General features: G+C 39.1%; 2 protein-coding genes across 3 annotated transcripts in view; both read left to right on the top strand.

Annotated features, from left to right (window-relative positions):
- Positions 1-1720: 1720 nt before the first annotated feature.
- LTV1 (LTV1 ribosome biogenesis factor) lies at positions 1721-15661 on the top strand. The gene is made up of 11 exons (XM_046004369.1): positions 1721-1855; positions 2954-3085; positions 5155-5328; positions 9262-9349; positions 10811-10949; positions 11299-11554; positions 12947-13074; positions 14351-14490; positions 14764-14816; positions 15010-15210; positions 15327-15661. The coding sequence occupies exons 1-11, from the start codon at positions 1853-1855 to the stop codon at positions 15435-15437; spliced, it is 1425 nt and encodes a 474-aa protein (XP_045860325.1). The 5' UTR covers positions 1721-1852; the 3' UTR covers positions 15438-15661.
- A 152-nt stretch (positions 15662-15813) lies between these two features.
- ZC2HC1B (zinc finger C2HC-type containing 1B) overlaps positions 15814-21353 on the top strand; it is a 44740-nt gene continuing 39200 nt past the window's right edge. For both annotated transcript variants that reach the window (XR_006818269.1, XM_046004381.1), the window contains exon 1: positions 15814-16073. Coding sequence is in view for 1 of the 2 variants with exons in the window: in XM_046004381.1 (XP_045860337.1) it covers positions 15998-16073 (76 nt within the window). In the remaining variant the exon portion in view is untranslated. The remainder of the gene's footprint in view (positions 16074-21353) is intronic.

The following is a 21353-nucleotide window of genomic DNA, read 5'->3' as shown; positions in this document are numbered from 1 at the left end:
AATGACAAATTTTTGATGACTAAATGACTAAAAATGACAAAGGAGTAATGTGGTGTTACCTTTGGATATTTAAAAGGTAGAATGGACAGAATTTGCTGGCTGCCTGCCTTATGGAGGCAGTGTAGCACATGGTGAAGTGTGTGAGCTCCCTGACAAGACTGAGAGCCTGCACATCTAAACTTTTACATTTATTGTGTGACTTTAGGCAAGTCACTTCAGTGCTCTGAACTCCAGGCTCTCTAAGATTGGCTAATTGTCATCTAACCACAGGTTTATCAAAGGAATTAAATGATATCATGAGTACAGTGAATACAATGTGTTAGTGTTAGATCAGCATATATATACAGTAACCGAATATTACTCAAAATTAAAAAAAAATTATGCAAGTGGTTAGGCTCTAGTCAGGCTTGTCTAAATCCCTACTCTGCCATTTCCTAGCTGTGTGACCTTGAGAAAGTTACTTTTCTGTGCCTCAGTTTTAGTATTTGTAAGATACTGCCTCTCTGGTAAGGCAGACATGATTCTCCTTGAATCATGAATCATGAAGACATGAATCAGGTAAAGTGCCAACACATTAATTCATTTAAACAAATATTGAGTATATGAGCTAGGCACTTTTCTAGGCCCTGAGGATAGACACAGTAGTAAATAAAGCCAATCAAAACAAAACAAAACCTGCCCTCACAGACCTTAACCACATTCAACGTCCTGCACAAAGGAGTGTTAGGTATAATATCTATTAGAAAGCATCATCCAAGACAATTTGTTTTCCTAATCTAAATTGTTTCCATAAGTTTTATTGTAATAAAAGAGTAATATTCCACAAATATCTATAGAGGTAATTAATAGGACGACATAAAGACACAGTCCAAGATAACTCCGACATTGGGAAGAGGCCAGAGATGGGGAAGGGAAAACACCAATTAGAGGAAAGATCTGCTGATTAAACTATGAAGGCATTACCACCCTCTTTTGCCCAGGAAGTTATGAGAATGTGCCAACACCGACTGAAACCTTCCTAAGACTGTTGATTATAGCCTATTTGCTTACACCACGTTAAAACGTTGGACGAACGACTTGGAAGAAAATAAACATTAGTATCCTCCTTATAAGTTAAGGTATGCAAACACCAAAGAGATTCCAAATATATTTTATTGGTTGAAATGCCTCTACTGTCAACAGAATCTCTGGGGTTTTGTTCACCCAACCTTTGAACAAACACCTGATTAAGTATGGTGCAGCCTAGAATAGCGAGGCCTTGATCCTCCGTTGCTAAAGCAACCAATTCCCCGCCTGCCCCTAAGAGACAGTACCTCAGTGACCCCGGAGGGTGGACACCTTCCTTTTGTGTACCTGCGTGTGTGTGTGTGTGTGTGTGTGTGTGTGTGTTACGGATGGGAATATGTAGGGCATACAATTGTCATTGGGGATGCTAGATACGTCGCCTCTGTTCTCGGTAGAGGGCGCTACAAAAGCAAGTTCCCCCCAGAAAGAGCAACCCCGCTTCGCTCCTCACCGCCACAAAAGCGGCCACGACTCCGTTTCCCAACTTACTTAATTTTGGCCGGAAAAGCCCCGCCCTCTCGGTGGTGAAAACAGCCCCACCTCCCAATAGCTTCTCGCGATCGTTGGACGATGCGAGCTCTGGGTAACTTCCGTCCGCGGCCTCTTCAGCTCTTCGGCGATTGGCCCATTTCCACGGTCTGCGCTTAACTTCCTGTCCGGATCTCGGCGTTGCACGTGTGGCGCGGCCTAAGGACGCTGCCGGGAGCCGGGCGTCGCAGCGTTCGTGTGGTAGTGAGGAGGGTGCTGTCGTCGCCCTTGTCTGGGGTGAGCGTCGCACGGCTGCAACATGGTGAGCACGTCTTGTTGTCTCGGGGACGGGGCCCTCTGGTTTTGCTGACAGCCAGGCTGGTTCCTCTGGTGCGAGTGGCTGCTGAGGGCGGGGACTGGGAGGGCTGGCCCGCAGGTGCGGGGAAGGGGCTTGCGGCCCAGTGCCTCGGGGTGATCACCAAACCATCCTGGGCATACTTTGCGTTTACAGTGCGTCTCCCACAGCCAAGCCTCCTTGGGGCGTGGACAGAGGAGAATGGCTTCCTTTTTATCTCGAGGGGCCTAAAAAAAAAAAATCTGTGAACGCAGGACTGCTCATCTGTGTTTGCTATGGGCAAAGGGAACTTGTGGGAGAGTCTAAGGTTGGGCCCAAAGCAAAAAAAAAGAAAAAAGAAAAAAGACTTAACTGGGATGATGCTTTCTCACTTTAGCAGGTCAAGTTGGGAAGGGTAGGGAGAGGGGTGAACGAGATGATGAATCTTGCTTAAATGTAGCTGTTTTGTCCTGGTTTCATTTAATAGTTGGTGCAACAGGTGTGTAACTGCCTGAAATGGTCTTCCCCAGATTTAACTGTGGCAGGTTATTTGTCCTGATTCAGCCTGTCAGGGACCTTCTCTGAACTGGCAGTATAAAGTAATCTTCAGTCATTTGCAGATCGCTGTTTTCTTTACTTAAAATCATTTCTTTGGTGATTTGCTTGATAAGCATAGGGACTCTGACCTCATTGCTGTATCCCTAGCACCCAAACAAACTGAGGGTTTTGGAGGGGGTTGGGGAGGGCTTGGGTGAGCTTGGTGGCGGGTATTATGGAGGGCACATATTGTGTGGAGCAAGGTCTGGTGCATAAACAATGAATTTTGGAACACTGAAAAAAAATAAAATTAAGTTTAGAAAAAAGTTTAGCACAGTAAGTGCCATCAAATGTACATTGAAGGAAGGTAACTGCAGATTTTGTTGAACATTGTTAATGTTGCCTATCATAAAAATGTAAGTTTTAGAAATCTGTTGATCCTTCACATAACTTACTGGAGGTTCGTATATGGATTATGGGTTTTTGTGTGTGTGTGTATGTTTTTGTTTGTTTCTTTTGATGGCTTGTTCTGATTCTTATCCTTTGCAGCCTCACAGGAAGAAAAAGCCTTTTATAGAAAAGAAGAAAGCTGTATCTTTTCACCTGGTCCACCGGAGTCAACGGGATCCTTTAGCAGCAGATGAAACTGCACCTCAGAGGGTTCTGTTACCCACACAGAAAGTAGGTCCTGTTTGTTAGCCGATAAGTTTGCAGGTGGACTGTCAGTAGTTCCTAAATAAATAGCTGCTCTTCTCCAGCAACTGTGATCTTTTGGGTAACAAAACCTATAATTTAAATTTTTAGTAAATGTACTGATTTTTGTCTTGCACGTTGGATAGAGAGTAAAGCATCTTTATTTGAGATATTTAAATGAGCAAATCTTGTACAATAATATAAATATTTACTAAACAAGTTACAGTTCTGCATGATATTATTTAGGGCATATCTCTGGTTTCTTTTCTTAAGATTCTGTCATTTCAAAAAATCGCAGACTACTGTTTGTCTCCTCATCACTCATCTCATGAAATGTAAAACCTTAGAACTCATGAATTAGCTTTAGAAAATGCCACGAAGGGGCACCTGGGTGGCTCATTCATTAAGAGTCTGCCTTTGGCTCCGGTCATGATCCAGGGTTCTGGGATCGAGCCCCGCCTTAGGCTCTCTGCTTGGCGGGAAGCCTGCTTCTCCCTCTCCTACTCTCTGCTTATGTTCCCTCTCTCGCTATATCTCTCTCTGTCAAATAAATTTAAAAAAAGAAACAAAGAAAAATGAAAGGAAATGCCAGGAAGCCTTTAAAATGTTGATGTGATAATTGTCAGAGTATAAGTGTGGGCAAATTTGAAAGAAAGTCTTAGAGAACATTGGCTATATTTAGCTTTTAAGTAAGGCCTGTTTGTGTTGTATGTTGAGAAGTTTCTTTGCATGTGAATACAAGAAATTGTACTTGATTTTCAAGACCCTTTAGTCTGTTAACCCTTCCAAGCACATGGTAAAACCATGTGTGTTTCTTAGCTTGAATTTTTTTTTTAATTGAAGTATAGTTAGAATGTTAAATTAGTTTCAGGTATACAGCATAGTGATTTGACACGTCTGTACATTACACTGTGCTCACAAGTGTAATTACTGTCTGTCACTATACAGTACTATTATAGTACCATTGGCTCTATTCCCTCTGCTGTATCTTTTATTTCCATAACTTACTTGTTACATAACTGGAAGCCTGTATCTCCTACTCCCCTCCACCTCTTTTGCCCATCCCCTCCCCCTTATTTGGCAGTCATCAGTCTTTTTTTCTATATTTATGGATCTGTTTCTTTCTTTTTTTTTTTTTAAGATTTTATTTATTTATTTGAGGGAGAGAGCACACACGAGAGCAGGCCAGGGGGAGAGGGAGAGGGATAAACAGACTCCTTGTTTGAGCAGGGTGCCCAACGCAGGGCTTGATCTCAGGACCCAGCAATTATGACCTGAGCGGAAGGCAGATGCTAGCTGACTGAGCCACCCAGGTGCCCCTGTGGATCTGTTTCTGCTTGTTTTTTTGTTTGTGTTTTTTAAGGTGCCGCATATAAGTGAAATCATATGGTGTTTGTCTTTCTCTGACTTAGTTCACTGAGCATAATACCCTCTAGGTCCACCATGTCACAGATGGCAAGACATCACTCTTTATACGGCTGAGTAATATTTGTGTGTGCGTTTACACACTACATCTTTATCCATTCATTTGTCAGTGGACACCTGGGTTGCTTTCATTTCTTAGCTGTTGGAAATAATGCTGCAGTAAACATAGGAGTCTATATATATTTTCAATCAGTGTTTTCATTTTCTTTGGGTGAATACTGGTGGAATTATTGGATTGTGTGCTGTTCCTATTTTTAATTTTGGGGAGAACCTCCATTCTGTTTTCCACAGTGACTTGAATTTATATTCCCAGCAACAGTGCACAAGTGTTCCTTTTTTTCCCACATCCTCACTAACACTTTTTTTTTTCTGTCTTGTCTTGAATTGTTGCACAGAAATGTCTAGTAGAAGCAGGAATTGTTTTCACTACATTTAAATTTTATATAGCACTTTATATAGAAACTTTTTTTTTTTTTTTTTTTTTTTTTTTTTTTTAGTTTGTCAAGAATTCTTTGTCTCAGCCAAAATGTTCTTGTGCCATCTGCGTCCTGTTCTGAAAGCTGTGTTCACTGGAAGATTCCTCTGGCTTATGCTTGGAAGAGGTACTAATTCCATTTTGTTTATTATCCTAGATAAATGATGAAGAAAGGCGAGCAGAACAGAGGAAGTATGGCGTGTTCTTTGATGATGACTATGACTATCTGCAGCACCTGAAGGAACCATCTGGCCCCTCAGAGCTGATTCCCATAAGTACTTTCAGTGTACCCGAAAGAAGAGATGAAAAAGAGGAAACTTTAGTAATTTCAGTAAGACTTCTTACCAGTATATTTGGGAGTGAGTAAGAAAACCACTTATAAATCAAGATATGGTATCAATCTTAAGAACACAAAATAAGCCATGCCCTACTTAAAATTATATATGTGTGTGCATGTATGTACCATCAGGAGAGAGTAGGCTGCCTGTTTTCTGGTGGCAGTTGTCAAAAGTAGGCACCTTTGGGTGTCTGGGTGGTGCAGTCCGTTAAGTGTCTGACTCTTGGTTTTGGCTCAGGTCGTGATCTCAGGGTTGTGCTATCAAACCTCAAGTCAGGCTCTGGGGTGAGTGCGGAACCCGCTTAGGAATCTCTCCCCCACCGCCTCCCTGCTCAAATGCACTTGAGCTCTCTCTCTCTTTTAAATCTTTTTTAAAAAGTAGCAGCCTTTGACAGGGTTAGAATTTTGATTAATTATTATGGTTATGTTAGAACCTTTCAGTAGAAGAAAAGTAGCTGACATTGTGTGTGTTAACTATTCAATGTCATAAAGTGTCTTCTAAGATAGAACTTAATTTTTGCGGAATGTTCATATCTTTAACAGTTGTAAAAAGCTGCAGGCTAACTCGGAGAATAGAAGCAGTAGATTGTAATGAAGTTCCTGTGACTCTTCTCAACCAAAATGCAGTCCATTTTAATTTTTTCTTTTAAGTATAAATGAGAGCACATACTTATATGAAATTAAAAACTACTTATTTAAGCTCTGTGTTTTCCTGTGTTAATGTTAAAGATGCCCATGTCTTATGCCTTTATCTTTTTGTTTAGTATTAGTATACAGTAAATTTTCCTGTGAAGCTTTATACTACCTGGGACTTTTTTAAAAAGTAGAAGATACTCATTTATTGGGTTTATTAACAAAAAAGAGCTAAAAAGGGCACCAGTTTCTCCCACTTCTCATCCTCCACTCCTCTCATGATCTAGGCATTCTTTTCTTCAGGGAAGTATAATCATAGCTTCTCCAGTCTATAGCTTGTTGCTTACGGGGAGTCAAAAGGGCTAGGTTTCAGGGTATTATCCCAAAGGAAGGTAATGAATGCAGCTGTTCCCTCACTTCCTAGGTTGTAGCTCTCTTGTAAGGCTGCATATCCCATTCCTACATCTCTGTCACAACAACCAACTTCTGTACTCTTCTTTTCCTAGGTGACACTATCAGGAGTAGGATGTATATCTTAGTGGCTCACCTCCTTCCAAGACTCAGGGAGGGGAGAGTGTCCAATAGTTGTTCAACTTTATCTTAGGGACAAAAGTCTTAATGAAGTTCTAAGATTCTTCTGGCTGAATTGTATTGGCTTTTGAAAGATTAGCTTTTAATCATTAATTCAGTTTGGGTAAAGATAATCACTATTTAATTGGCTTTTTAATACAATAAGGCTCTTAAATGGACACTTCTGTGATGTTTATAAGGGTGAAAGAATTTTTGTTTAAAAACAAAAATTCCATCAGTTTTCTGTAGCATGATGAAAAAATATGGATGAGTCCCATGTGCTTTTTTTGACTTTAATTTGAAACAAACCACCAAAATTGAGTAAACCAGAAATATTGAATAAACCCTAGAAACAAAATAAAGCAGTACAGAAGTAAGCAGTCCAATTGTCAAATGAAAGAAAGCAGTTGGGCAAACTCAGCAGAGTTCAGAACTACTGCAAATAAACATTTCTTTTTTAAAAAATAGTCACTTTCTAAACTAAATTGTGCATGTGATTCTTTTGACTATGTTTCAAGATTTGAAAAATATCGCCAAAGGTAAATTTACTAAACACAATAAAAAACAAAAATAAAAACACAGTAAAAAACAAATTTACTGATCCTCCCTTTTTTAAGTAACGGTACATTCAAGGATAGATAATCACAGAATATCTTTAAAACAAGGCAAAGCAGTGGAATGCCTGGGTGGCTCAGTCATGATTTCGACTCAGGTCACGATTCTCAGGGTTGTGAGATAGAGCCCACATTGGGCTCTGAGCTCAGTATGGAGCCTGCTTGGGATTCTTTCCCCCTGCTTCTCCCTTCCCCGCTAGTGCATGTGCATTCTTTCTTTCTCCTCTCAAAAACAAAAAACACGGCAAAACAAAATTGCATATTTTGTAACTTTTAATAATCTACCAAAAATTAAATTGTGCACTTTAAGTGGCTGAATTGTATGGTTACATTAATTCCATCTTAGTAAAACTCTTAAAAAAAAAAATTATAGTGGAAAATCAGATCTTTTGCTATGTTTATGCCCCCAAGAAACACATTTTGGAAGCTAAGTTTGCTGGGTGTGCACTCCTCTACATACCTTTTCAATCATGCTCCTCAGAGGCTTCCAATTCCACATGCTCCATGAACCAGTAAGAACAGAGATCTCAGCTTTGTGCCTGCTTCTAGACTGAGGATGAGGTGGGTGGTGAGGTGCAAGAGACAGGTAACATGTGATAACCCTTACATTGGTAACTGGTTGATAAGATCACATTAAAGCATAAGGACCAGTCAGAAAATATGTGCCAGCACATACTCAGGTGTATTGTGTATGGTGTGAAGAATGAAGGGATTTACCTGAAGGAAAGTTCTAGAAGAATGGTCAAGAAGTACTTCATGGAGGAGGGAGGAACTGATCTGGGCACTAAAGGGTGGGTTGTATCAAAGCAGGAAGGAAACATTCCATTCAGAAGGGACATAGGTAGTAGTGTGGATCATAATGTCTGGCATATATGTGCTCCATAAATTACTTTGAATTATTCCATGATGTGAGGAACTGGATGTGATTTACATGGAGGCTATATTATTAAGTAATAGTAATAAATTTGGATATATAGAATAGTAAGTAGGCCTTGATTGTAAAGACCCTGAAAATCAGGAGTGAAAAATCAAAACCTGTTATAAGTTCAAGAAGGTCACATAATAAAGGAGTTTTAATCTGGAAGTGATAAGGTGGTTGGATTAGGTACAGACTCTCTAAACAGTGGTGGTAATAATCTGTATCTTGGCTAGCCTTGAGTACGATGGTGCCCAAAAGACTTAAGTGCAATCACAGTACACAAGAGAGTTCAAAGGGCTATAGAGATGGAGAGAAATGATTTATGACCACTCCAGGATTTAAGATGGCCAATTCAGAGAAATGCTGTGCCTTTACCAGAGATTGGCATGTTATCTCATTTTAAGAGGGATAAGGTTAAATTTTGAAACTTGAGGAGAGTGGCATTACAAAACATGGATTTGAATCCCAGAACCTCACTTAATGACCAGTTTTAGGCAGGCATGGCATTTGACCTTTCTTAGCTTTTGTTGACTACCACATGCAGATATCCCACAAGGATTAAATGGAGTAACGTGCTGGAGGAGGCTTTGTGAAGTATTCCAGGGAATCCGTTTGTGAAAGGATGATAAGATATACAAGTTTCAAATATTTTACCGGAGCATGAGTGAGTGAGAAGGCAGAACTTAGTTGTATTCGTTTTCCCAGAACTGTTAAATTACCACACCTTACCACTGGGTGGCTTAAAACAACAGAAATTTATTCTCACAGCTCTGGAGGCCAGAAGTCTGAAAGTAAGCTTTCCTCAGTGTTGCTTCCATTGTGGCGGCTCAGGGCAAGAACAGTGGCTTTCACCTATCCCCTCACTTTCAGTGGCTGCCAGCAATCTCTTGTGTTCATCGGCTTGTAGATCCATCACTCCAGTCTGCTCTCGTCTTCACCTGGCATTCTCCCCATGTGTCTTTGTGTCATCACATGGCCTTGTTACAGGGACACACCAGTCTTTATGAATTAGGGCCCACAGTTATCCACTGTCATCTCATTTTAACTAATACATCTGCAAGGATCTTGTTCCCAAATAAGGTCACATTCTGAGCTGCTGGGTGGACATGAATTTTGGGGAGGACACTTCAATCCAGTATAGTAGGTCAGAAGTATTTCTCAATCTAACCATTGTGTAATTTCTTTTTCAAGACCACGGGAATTAAATTGCCTTCATCAGTATTTGCATCAGAGTTTGAGGAAGATGTTGGATTGTTGAATAAAGCAGCTCCTGTTTCAGGTGTGCTTAATTTCTTAAGCTTTTCAAGTGACTTGATCTGTTTTACAAAAAGGAAAGTTTAGCAATGAGAGTTTTTCTCTCTCTAATAAAGTGTTAAAACAATTGAGATGTCTGAATTTAGACTAGGGGTTATTCAGAAGGGATGAGTGATTGGGATTCCTTTTTTATTGCCATCAAATTTTTAGTCTTTGGGGTTTCTGTTTGGAGGGTGAAGTGGGAAAATTGGTTTTGAAGATCTAGTAGGGGAATTTTAACCTTGACCTAACCTCTTGAAGACGAAACAATATTCGCTTAGCCTTAACATACGTATAGACTTAATCTGCTTTCAGAATTTCTCCGTAGAGTGTAATATTTCATAGAAGTCCATTTTACCATCTGTCCCAGATAAACTTAAAAATTGTTTGGGGTGTTTTGGTTTGTTTGTTTTTTGGGTTTTTTGTAGTATTAACATTGTATTTTAGAACAAACACAGAAGTGATGTTTGGTATTTTTTTCCTGAATTGCCTTAATTATTAAGTAATACTTGCCACATAGCTTTCGTCTTTTATTCATTCTGTAGATTTTTGAGTTAGCACTCCATGATGGGGTCTCGGGTTAAATCAGAATAAAGCATAATCCCTGACCTCAAGGAATATATCGTCAGTTGGGAAGGACAGACAATAAATAGGCTATTACGATTACAGTACAAATGAATAAATAATGGTTAGTTAATAGTGGGAAAGGTGTCCTGGAGAAAATGTGTCTAAATTAATTCCTTAGGTAGAAAGTTGGTGGATAAAGGAGGGTAGGGTGAGGAGGAGAGAATATTCCAAAAAGGAAACTGTATGTACAGGATTGAAAGAACATGAGTAGGAAACCACATTTTAGCATGCCTAGAATGGTAAGAATTAATATGAAATGAAGCTGGAGAGTCAAGCAGTGGCCATGTTATGAAGGATGTTGGAAGCATGTCAGTTTACAAATTTGAACTTGAAATATTTTATGGACTCTTATTTTTACACACAAAAGACCATGGCTGAAGAAACAGTTTTGGAATTTATTAAAATCTCTTAGGCTGGAAAAACAGTTCACCAGGCTACACATGCTTAATTTGGGTTACTTCTAATAGGTGAATTTAAAGCCCAGATTCTTCCTGCAGGTGAAAACCTTGAATTTTTACAAAGTAGACACAGTATAATTTTGCAGATTTATAATGGAAGAGTTTTTACAATTGGGTACTAAAACCGGAGGTGTTTTTTCCCCCTATTTTATTTTCTTATGGTCGTCCCTCTCTGTTCCTCACTAGACCAAACTTGAAGTTTTTAATCATTTTTTAATTCTCTATACCTAAGTAGAATGTGGCGTATAATAGGTACTCAGTTAATAGTAAGTAATCAGTTTAGGTAATAGCTATTCAGTTATGGTAAGTAAAGGAATCATGTTTTCTTAGGAATTACTGCTCACTTATTGTTTTCCTTCTAGGACCAAGGCTGGATTTTGATCCTGACATTGTTGCAGCCCTTGATGATGATTTTGACTTCGATAATCCAGATAATCTGCTTGAAGATGATTTTATTCTTCAAGCCAATAAGCCAACAGAAGAAAACAGAACAGATACACAGTATGTGTGCTTTCTTTTGACAGATATGATCTGACTATTGCTTCTTCAGTAGAATGGTACCTAACTGGAACCAATTTTTGAGAGCATTTAGTGTTCGACTTTTGTATTTTAGAGCAGAAAATGTGAAACTTGAGGTCTTTACAAACCAACAATAGGTGGGGCTAAAGTCCAACTTGCCTGATTGCTGGTTCATTACTTTTCCAGCCATACTAGACAGGTCAAGCAGCACAGCTGTTCCTGCCTAAACAGGAATCCTCCCTGAAATACCCTCAAATTTTAGTTGTGTAAAGTCATTTGGTTCTGTTTTTTTTCAAGTTGTTTTGACAGTTAATTTATGACTCTGGCTTAGGAAATCTGAGGCCGAAGATGACAGTGAGTGGGAAGACATGGATGATGAGAAGGAAAGAGGTGGTGATGACGATAACTATGGCTCTGCGGGCTCATCAGATGAGACCATGTCTGTCCCTGGAAAACCTCCTGGGACTATACAAAATCACTTATTCTGGGAAGAGGAAACAAAAAGCCGCTTTACTGAGTATTCTATAACATCCTCAGTCATGAGGAGAAATGAGCAGCTGACTCTTCATGATGAGAGATTTGAGAAGGTAAGGTCCCCAGATAAGAGGCCTTTTAATACAAGTTCCTGGTAAATTTCATATGACCTTAGAACTCAAAGCCAGAACTTTCAGCATTAGAAAGAGCTTATGTCTTATTAAAACAGACCATAAAACCATCCTAGTTTTAATTCTTTAAAGAATGCATATAGGTCAGAGATGACTAATGCAATCTCTGGACTTTCTTCAGAGAGATTTGGCATTTTGATTCTGAACCTCTGACTCCAATCCCCAAGATTATGCTGTTTTCCTCAAGCATTGGTCTGAGCATAAACAAAATTCCATTGCCTTCAGTTTTTTGTGTGTTTGCTCACTGACATATCCCAAGGTCTAACATAGTGTCTGGCATATGATAAGAATTCAAAGCATTCAGTAAATGATGAATGAATGAATGAATGAATGGTTTCCTTCAAGGTGAATCTAAAGGATTCTAATTTTGCTACCTTTTCACTAAGTACTAGTAGGCAAACTATTACAAGTAACTTCACTCTTCAGGAGTCACCATCACCTCCTATTTACCCTTAACAGTGTTCTAGAAATACAGTATACATCTAAACAAGAATGAAATTCTATTTATTTTTTATTTTATTTTTTTAAGTAGGCTCGAAGCCCAATGTGGGGCTTGAATTCAACCACCCTGAGATCAAGAGTTACATGTTCTACCTACTGAACCAGGCAGGCATCCCGGAAATAATGTACATTTAAAGGAGACTGCTTAGTTATATGGTCTTTTACTTCGAATAATCATTAAGTTTGAAAGCATCTGTAAAATATTGCAAGGTAAAGATTTCTAGGTAGCTTTGTTCTCTAAGCTGAACAAAATGATTGCCTTTCACTTTCCTATTAATTTGGGGCACCTGGGTGGCTCAGTCACTTAAGCGTCCAACTCTTGATTTCAGCTCAGGTCACGATCCCAAGTTGAGCTGGGCTCCGCACTCAGCGGGGAGTCTGCTTGAGATTCTCTCTCTGTCTCTCTCCCTCACCCTGCTTGTGCTCTTTCTCCCTCTAAAATAAATAAATCTTTCCCCCCAAAATGGCAGCCTATTTTTAGGCTAAATGTAAGTCTTAAAGTACTGGGTAAAATGTCTTCCACATTCTGTTGTCATGGTGCTAATCCCTGCTAATATTGTAACGGTAGCTGTGATATCAAAGGTAGTGCTTAAGTACTATGTAGCAGTAAAATTAATGTAAAAATCAGGGTTCCTGGCTGGCTCAGTTGATGAAGCATGTGACTTGATCTTGTGGTTGGGAATTTGAGCTCCACTTTGGGTGTAGATATCACTTAAAAAAATAAAATCTTAAAGATGAACATAAAAATAACATTTTAAATGCTATTGTCTTAATACATTAATTTTTGTGGCATCTTTTCTCTCTGCATTCAAGTTTTATGAGCAATATGATGATGATGAAATTGGAGCTCTGGATAATGCTGAATTGGAAGGTTGCATTCAAGTAGACAGCAATCGTTTAGAGGAAGTCTTGAATGACTACTACAAAGAGAAGGCAGAGAAGTACGATGACTTTTCTTGTTTACTTGCTTTTTTGCATTTTTAAATAAAGTCTGTATTTGGACATCTGAATCTAGAAAATTACCCAGTCAGTATCTATATTAAGAAAATGGTATGTTTGGGGACTCCTAGGTGGCCCAGCGTGTTAGGCAGCTGTCTTCGGCTCAGGTCCCAGAATCAAGTCCCACATCAGGCTCCTTGCTCAGCAGGGAGCCTCTTTCTCCCTGTGCCTGCCATTCCCCCTCCTTGTGCACTCTCACTTTCTGACAAATAAATAATCTTGAAAAAGAAGAAAATTGTATGTTTTCCATCAATTTTGACTCATATTTTGATATTAAGGTTCTGAAGCTGACTGTAACATGGAATGGGAACCTCCTGAGAACCACTTCCTCTATGGCTCTCACCTAAGAGTCAGAGTGGAAGAGCTAGGGTTAGAGTTGGGGGCGTAAGGTCACATTCCACTTGGGGAATGAGGTGGTGCTTTTAGGCTCTTTGGGTGAAAAGTTAGTCTGACCTCTAATTATGTACACTCTTTTCATCTTAAAATGCCAGGTATTCTGAGTTGGTATTTATGGCGCATAGAAAGATAAGAGTTTGTTTCTTCAGCCATATTAGCATAATTTTACAACCGAATACTTGACAAATCAGCTCAGCATCCATATCGAGGTGATTTTTCTGTAAGAAACTAATGAGGTGTTTACATTTGGTGGAAGTGTCTGATATTCCATGATCACCATTGTTTGCAGATCCTACAGTAGGACAAGGGCTATGTATTTTGAGTAGATATGTGACTACTTTGAAGAGACAGATCGGGTAATACTTTTTTTTAAAGATTTTATGTATTAGAGAGAGAGTGTGTGAGAGAGAGCATGAGAGGGGAGAAGGTCAGAGGGAGAAGCAGACTCCCCATGGAGCTGGGAGCCCAAGGCAGGACTCAATCCCAGGACTCCGGGATCATGACCTGAGCTGAAGGCAGTCACTTAAGCAACTGAGCCACCCAGGTGCCCCGGGGAATACTTTTTGAGGCTTTTAAAAAAAAAAAAAAAAGCAATTTTTAGGAAAGTTGCCATCTTGTTCATGTGTTATAACCCTGCAAAGATCCCTTTTCTGTCAGTGAAATGAATGCGCTGGGGGGTCGAGTTGGGGCTGGGGAGAGCTAGGATTTTTTAAAATGCTGTTGTTTCCATACCTTTCAAGTACACTTTTAGTAACAGTATAATAATGGGTGGTGTTTTTTTTTCTCCTCTTCTGTCTCCATTTTTGAAAACTCAACCACAAGTTGTGTAAAACTGAATACTCTTGAACCCTTTGAGGATCAGGACTTGCTAATGAATGAACTTGATGGATCTGAGGAGGAAGAGGTTATTACTGTAGTTGTTGAAGAAGCCAAAGAGAAGTGGGATTGTGAATCTATTTGTAGTAAGTATTGTAGTATCCATTTTACTGCAAAAGGTAGAGTTTTTTTAAGTATTAAGCATATCAATTATTTGAAAAGGGATATGCTTTGCGAAAATGATTTGGAAGACGTAATACTCCCATCACTAAGTTGCAAACAATTTAAAAACATTTAGAAGAGAGACTCCATTATTTTGAACTATGAAAACACCAAAGTTGGGGATTTAGTAGGAACTCAGGAATGCTTTGCTGAATTGAAAGTGTACTCATGGTACATGTTTGTTTGTTTTTTTAAAGGTACATACTCAAATTTATATAACCATCCACAACTTATCAAGTATCAACCAAAGGTAAGTCCCAGGGTCCTGAGCTATTTGAAGTATGCAGTGCAGGTAATGGCATGTACAAATTATTTTCTCACAGTGGCTGTAGCCCTTTGTGGCTGGCAGCACTATTAGAAAAAGCAACAACAGTGTGTCATTAGTGAACTGTTTTTTGATAGGGATGGGAAATGACCTTAGTATGATTTTATCTTTATTTCAGCCCAAACAAATCCGAATATCTTCTAAAACAGGAATACCTCTCAATGTTTTACCTAAGAAAGGACTCACAGCAAAACAAGTTGAACGAATGCAGATGATTAATGGCAGTGATCTGCCAAAGGTGTCAACCCAACCTCGATCTAAGAATGAAAGCAAAGAAGATAAAAAAGCAAGGAAGCAAGCTATAAAAGAAGAGCGCAAGGTAATAGGAGATGTACAAAGAGCTTGAGGTGGGGGGATGGTCTTGGAAATTTTCTTCTGTAAAGTTAATCTTCATCAGTTTAAAGATTAGAGTAACACTCATGTGTTCTTACACAGGAACGGAGAGTGGAGAAGAAAGCTAACAAATTAGCCTTCAAACTGGAAAAAAGAAGGCAGGAAAAGGAGCTCTTAAACTTGAAGAAGAATGTTGAGGGGCTAAAACTATGACGGTAGAACATTTGGGATAAGGTGTCTTTCCCCCGGGGCTCCTCATTATGTTCAGTATTGAACAAGGATCTTCAAAGAGACAAAATTATTTAATCTGCCATTTTTACTGGCAGGTATTTATACCACCAGGTTTTCTCTGACATCTGTCTTGTAAATATTGTAACACTTTAAAACTTAATATTATAAGCTTAGAATTTGCTCTGAAATAAATGATTTCACAAATGCGAAATGTTTGGATGAGTTTAAGGAAAACATCTTCATAACATAAATGGAATTGGTGTATTCTTCATTTATTTGTATGATTGTCCCAGCTGTCTTTTGCAGATGTTCTCAAATAGTTCTTTGAAACCTTTCCACTCCTTTTCAGGAGTTAAGTGGTTTAGTTTGCTGTATGTAGAGAAGTGACCCCATTAAACTCCATTTTGAAATTCTGAGTGGTTTAACAGTTTTCCTGAGGAGATTCCACTGGTAGGAGCTAAGTTTCCCCCTGCTGTATGCAAAGGGCTGTTTCAAAAGGATGGTAAAAATGAGTATTAGGGTTGTTGGGACTCAATGACTGGATGACTTACTTTTGGATTTTAGGGAGAGTGAAGACAGGAAGCAGAAGCAGAAATCAAGAAAATGTCCTTGGCTTCAGTGAGTACCTGGCTCAAAATCAGAAATATTTACTTCAGTTTAAACTAGAAAGTTTGTCTTTTCAACATTATTTAATGCTTGGAACCATTCATTTTTGATTAAAAGATGTAGTTGAAATTTTTCTTGTTTTTTGATGAGGTTTGTTTGGTGTGTTTTTGGGTTTTTTTTTTTTCCCCTGTAAACTTTTTCAAGGTTCAAGCAATGACACCATCACAATTGTTAATTATTTGGTAAACTGTGACTCCCTTGCAACAGACGAGTTGTTAGTGACCCTTGTTCATGTGTCCATGACTAATGTGTTGCTATATGGACTGTTCTGGGGAAAAACAAAAACTGTGGACACTGTTGGTCTGAGTTGGGAACAGAATGGCTGAGGCAGAACCATTTTTAGCTGGTGAGCTGTATTTGATAACTAAATTATTAGAAAGTGTCTTCTATAAGTGATTTGAATATGACTTTTCCAAAGTTGGTGGGTGTTACCTTGTTCTCTTTGTTTTAAATTATAAATATAAGTATTCTAGGGTTTTTCAAGTGAAAAACAGTAGCATTAGGTATTCAACCGGCATTGCTACAAAAAACTCAGCTGAAGAGCTTGTCATTATAGAAGTAGAATCTAACTGGGGAGTATATATTTAAATGCTGATCTGCAGAAGCAAAGGGTCAAATGATGGTTTATGTTAGTATTGTGTATGTATTAAATCCTGAGAAGGTTGACCATTTATTTTGGTAGCTCTCTCAGCTGAAGGTTCTTAAAACCAGCAAGAATCTTAAAGACTTGGAATATTATTTTGACCTGATACTATTCAAATTCCTTCTTAGGAGCTTCTAATATCACTTCACCTATCCAAAGGGTTTAAATCAGCACATTATATATTTTGCAGTCAAGGAAAGGTAATTATGAGCCATGTGTCTTACTGAAGCATTATTGTGATTTAGACAGGTTATCCTCCAGATTTAAAGATCTTAATTTTATTCTGGAGAACAAACTTTACATATTCTGAATTATTTTGTAGAATTTTGGAATATTTATAGTTTGAGTTGTCTCTAACAATGGTTAGGAACGTAACATAAGGTCCTGGCAAATGTTGGAAGTCCAGAGCATTAAGATGATTTTGCCTTCAAGGACTGCATCTTCTGAGGAGGCAGGGTGTTTACGGCAAAATCTAACTAGCAACACCAAGTCACTCAGAAGTACCATTGGAAATGAGGGTCTAGGTATTTGCTTTCCCCCTGAACTGCTCTTACTGCAAATTATGTGTCCTCAAGGTTGGTGTTCAGTTGTCACCTCCACTATAAACTTTCACCTGACCATGTAAAGATAGCAACATCCCTCCCTTGCATTTTTTAAGCTTTTCCCCTGCTTTTTGGTCTCCATGGCAATCTTGCCATCTGAGCTGTATCTTGTTATTCTGTCTTCTCTCAGAACAAACTGAGGGCAGGGAATTTTTATTTACTGCTTTAACCCCATGCCAACAGTTCCTGGCATTTGGTAAATGATTACTGGGTGGTATGTAAATGAATGGATAGGGAAGTGATTTCACCAAAGAATTGCTTAAACTTGGAACAATGGGACTTAGACTCAATTTTAGCTAAGAGAAGGCATCCCAGGTAGGGACAAAGTCATGAAGAATTTGCCTGCTGTGCCTTAAGCACCTCTTTTGTATGAGAACTTAATACTTCTTGTAAAATCACTTTTTTAGATATTTTAGAGCTTTTTGTGTGTGTGTAAGTCTGAGTATCAAAAGCTATCATTATTTGTGTATATTAACTGTGGTCCATTGTATCTACATCTCATTGTGACATCATCAAATGATCTCAAGTGAAGGACAGCCCCAGCCATCTCCTAGCTTCACAGTTGCATTATCACTACATTTATGTTGTTTTTTCCTGTGTGTTGCTTGTTAAAGTGAAGGGTCAAGAGAAGGTAAAAATTCTAATGGCATTACATTTTAATTGCTAAACTCATACAAGAATGTATAATAAAACAAGAACATTGCATTATTCAAGTTAAGAAATAGAACATAGAAGCCACCAGTGGTTCCATCCTCAGTTTCATTCCACTCTTTCACCTCAGTAACTTTTTTTTTTTTTTTAAAGATTTTATTTATTCATTTGACAGAGATCTCAAGTAGGCAGAGAGGCAGACAGAGAGAGAGGGAAGAAGCAGGCTCCCTGCTGATCAGAGAGCTGGATGCGGGGCTCCATCCCAGGACCCTGGGATCATGACTTGAGCCGAAGGCAGAGGCTTAACCCACTGAGCCACCCAGGCGCCCTGCACCTCAGTAACTCTTAAGTACTACCTAAATTATATTAATCATCAGCTATATGGTATCCCTTTTTTTTAAATTGATATGTATTATTTGTTTCAAGGGTAGAGGCCTATGGTTCATCAGTCTTACACAACACTCCGTGCTCACCATAAGACATACCCTTTCCAGTGTCCATCACCCAGCCACCCCATCCCTTTACCCTCCTCCCTTCCAGCAACCCTCAGTTTGTATGGTATTCCTAAGCACAGTATCTTGTTTATGTGAAACACAAATCTGGCTTTATAAGGACAGTACTTACTACCAGATGATGAAAGTATCCTTGAGCTGAATAGTCTCTGAACTGAATATCAGCTTCTAGATTTTAAAAGAGCCCCAGGAGGAGACGTTGAGCCAGGTGATGGATTCTAGGGAACACAAGTCACCACAAATGGAATATCCTGGATCTCCTGTAGAACTACGCTTTGTGTTTGTATGCTCATTTTACAATTTCTGCTAAGGTCACCATGATCTCAAGATCGAAGCAGAACCTTCTTATGGATTCAAATGAGTGTCCTCCAGTCATCTAGATGTCAGAATATGAAGGGAAGATCAAGCACTCCAATGGGACAGAGTCAAACAAGCCAAATATGGAACAGTCAGAGCCAGATACACTAGGACATACTAACCTCGGATTATAAAGGCAGTCAATACCATGCTCATGACAGCCTTCAACGTGTCTGTTTTTCATTATACATCTTCAGTATGGACTAGTTGCTCTCCAGTTCTGGTGCCCAGCTCTTATCCTGGGAATTATTTTCTCTCCCTTGTGTGTTGATTTGCCCATTTGCTGTATGTTTTACTCATGTTGTGAAGCCCATCCTCTAGTAATTCTTGAACCACAGAGTACGTGGGATGTCAACTTTCTGAAACCCTGCATTTGGGGAAATATACTCAACCTCCATATTTGGTCAGTAGTTTGGCTGGGTATGAAACCTGCAGGTTGTAGACTATTCTCCCCCAGAAGTTGAAAGGACTTTTCCTCATTCATTTCCAAGTTTCATGTATGGGAATCTGAGGTCACTCTGATTCCTGATATTTTTGTCAGTTACTGTTTTTTGTTTTTTGTTTTTTTTTTCATCTCGGTAGAATCTTTGTCTCCAGAGTTATGAAATTTTACAGTCTTGTTATAGATACATTTTCACCCATTGTGTTGTGTCTTTTTAATGGAAGCTTGTGTCCTTTCACTTCTGGATATTGTTACAATTTTTTTATTTTCTTCCTTGTATTTTCTCCTTTTCTCTCTTGAACTGTTATTTGGTAGGACCTTCTAGACCAGAGATACTTGGATTGATTATTTTTCTCCCATCTCGCCATTTTACTCTATTTTCTGAGAAATTTCCCTAATTTTATCTTCCAATCTTTCCTTGAATTTTTCATTTCTCCTATAAGACTTTTTTAATTTCTGAGAATTTATTTTTCTTTAAATTGCTTTTTTATTTGTTTTGGACATATGTGCTAGAGTTTTTCCACAGATCTTTGGAAATTCTTGTCTGTTCGCTCTTTGGAAATTCTGAATGGATAAGAGGCATTTCTTGATTTTGAGCTTCATTTTAGAGTGGTCTGGGTGAGCTGTTTGGGAATCTTCCCAGCATTGGTATCTATATATGTATATATATATTGTCATGGAGTGTTTATATTCTCAGGGAAGTTTTCCTTCTGTCTTGAGAGTAAGGGTCTGGCAGGCAGAGTTCTGTGAACCAAGTAGAAGAAGGGGGTTTGAGGTGTGTTCTCTTCTTTTAGCATCACTATTCATGAGAGGAATCACTAGATTAATCACTCTGTATACATATACACATACACACCATCAGCTTCATTAATCAAGTCCTTATTTGCAAATTTGCCCATTTGCTAAAATTTGAAACTCTAAAATCAGTATGCATGGTGCTTTCATTCATTCACAGACCTGTACATTGCAGTTGAAAAGTTGAGTCACCTGGCATGCTTTTTCTCAGCAAAAGTGGAACAAGGTGATGCCCTGCCTTCTCATTTCAGCTCTCATAATATAGAAGTGTTCTTTTCATAGTCTGTGCCACATTTTTCATGTTTTTACAATTTTTCTTGGTGATTTCACTGTTTAAAATGGCCCCCAAATGTGTTAAAATACAGGAAGGCTGTACCTTAGGGAGAATATATGTCTGTTAGATAAGCTTCTTACCAGGCATGAGTTACAGTGTTGCCAGCTCTGAGTGATCACTGCACTGAATCAACAATATATATTTACACAAGGTGTCTTTAAATAGAAAAGTAAAACAAGCTTGTACATTGATAAATAAAAATAATGTGAACAGAGGCTCACAGGAGCCTAACCTTGTATTCCCCCTAGAAGTAATAAGTCCGTATTTGCTCATTTAGTGCTCACAGAGACTTTATGGGATATAACTACTACAGATAATGAGTCACCATGGGGCACCTGGGTGGCTCAATGGGTTAAACCTCTGCCTTTGACCCAGGTCATGATCTTGGGGTCCTGGGATCGAGCCCCGCATCGGGCTCTTGCTCAGCAGAGAGACCACTTTTCTCCCCCAACCCCTTGCCTGGCTGCTCTATTTGTGATCTCTCTCCCTGTCAAATAATTACTTTTAAAATCTTAAAAAAAAAAAATGAGGGGTGCCTGGGTGGCTCAGTGGGCTAAAGCCTCTGCCTTTGGCTCAGTTCATGATCTCAGGGTCCTGGGGTCAAGCCCTGCATCTGGCTCTCTGCGCAGCGGGGAACCTGCTTCCTCCTTTCTCTCTGCCTGCCTCTCTGCCTACTTGTGATCTTTGTCTGTCAAATAAATAAAATCTTTAAAAAAAAAAAAATGAGTCACCATAAATAGGTGTATACATCTGTATCTGCCTACCCATGCCTTCAGCACTGCCCCATGTTAACTCGTGCACTGATGTCTTTTTGTCATTTTTTGGAGAGTAGACTTAGGCTAGAGTTGGGGAGGGCAGTCACCCAAGGATGTAGAGTGAGGGAGGGGATCTAGGAA

Source organism: Meles meles, chromosome 5 (assembly GCF_922984935.1).
Source record: "Meles meles chromosome 5, mMelMel3.1 paternal haplotype, whole genome shotgun sequence".
Classification (NCBI taxonomy): Eukaryota; Metazoa; Chordata; class Mammalia; order Carnivora; family Mustelidae; genus Meles; species Meles meles.
The sequence above is the reverse complement of the archived record's forward strand: the minus strand, read 5'-3'. Positions and strand labels throughout refer to the sequence as shown.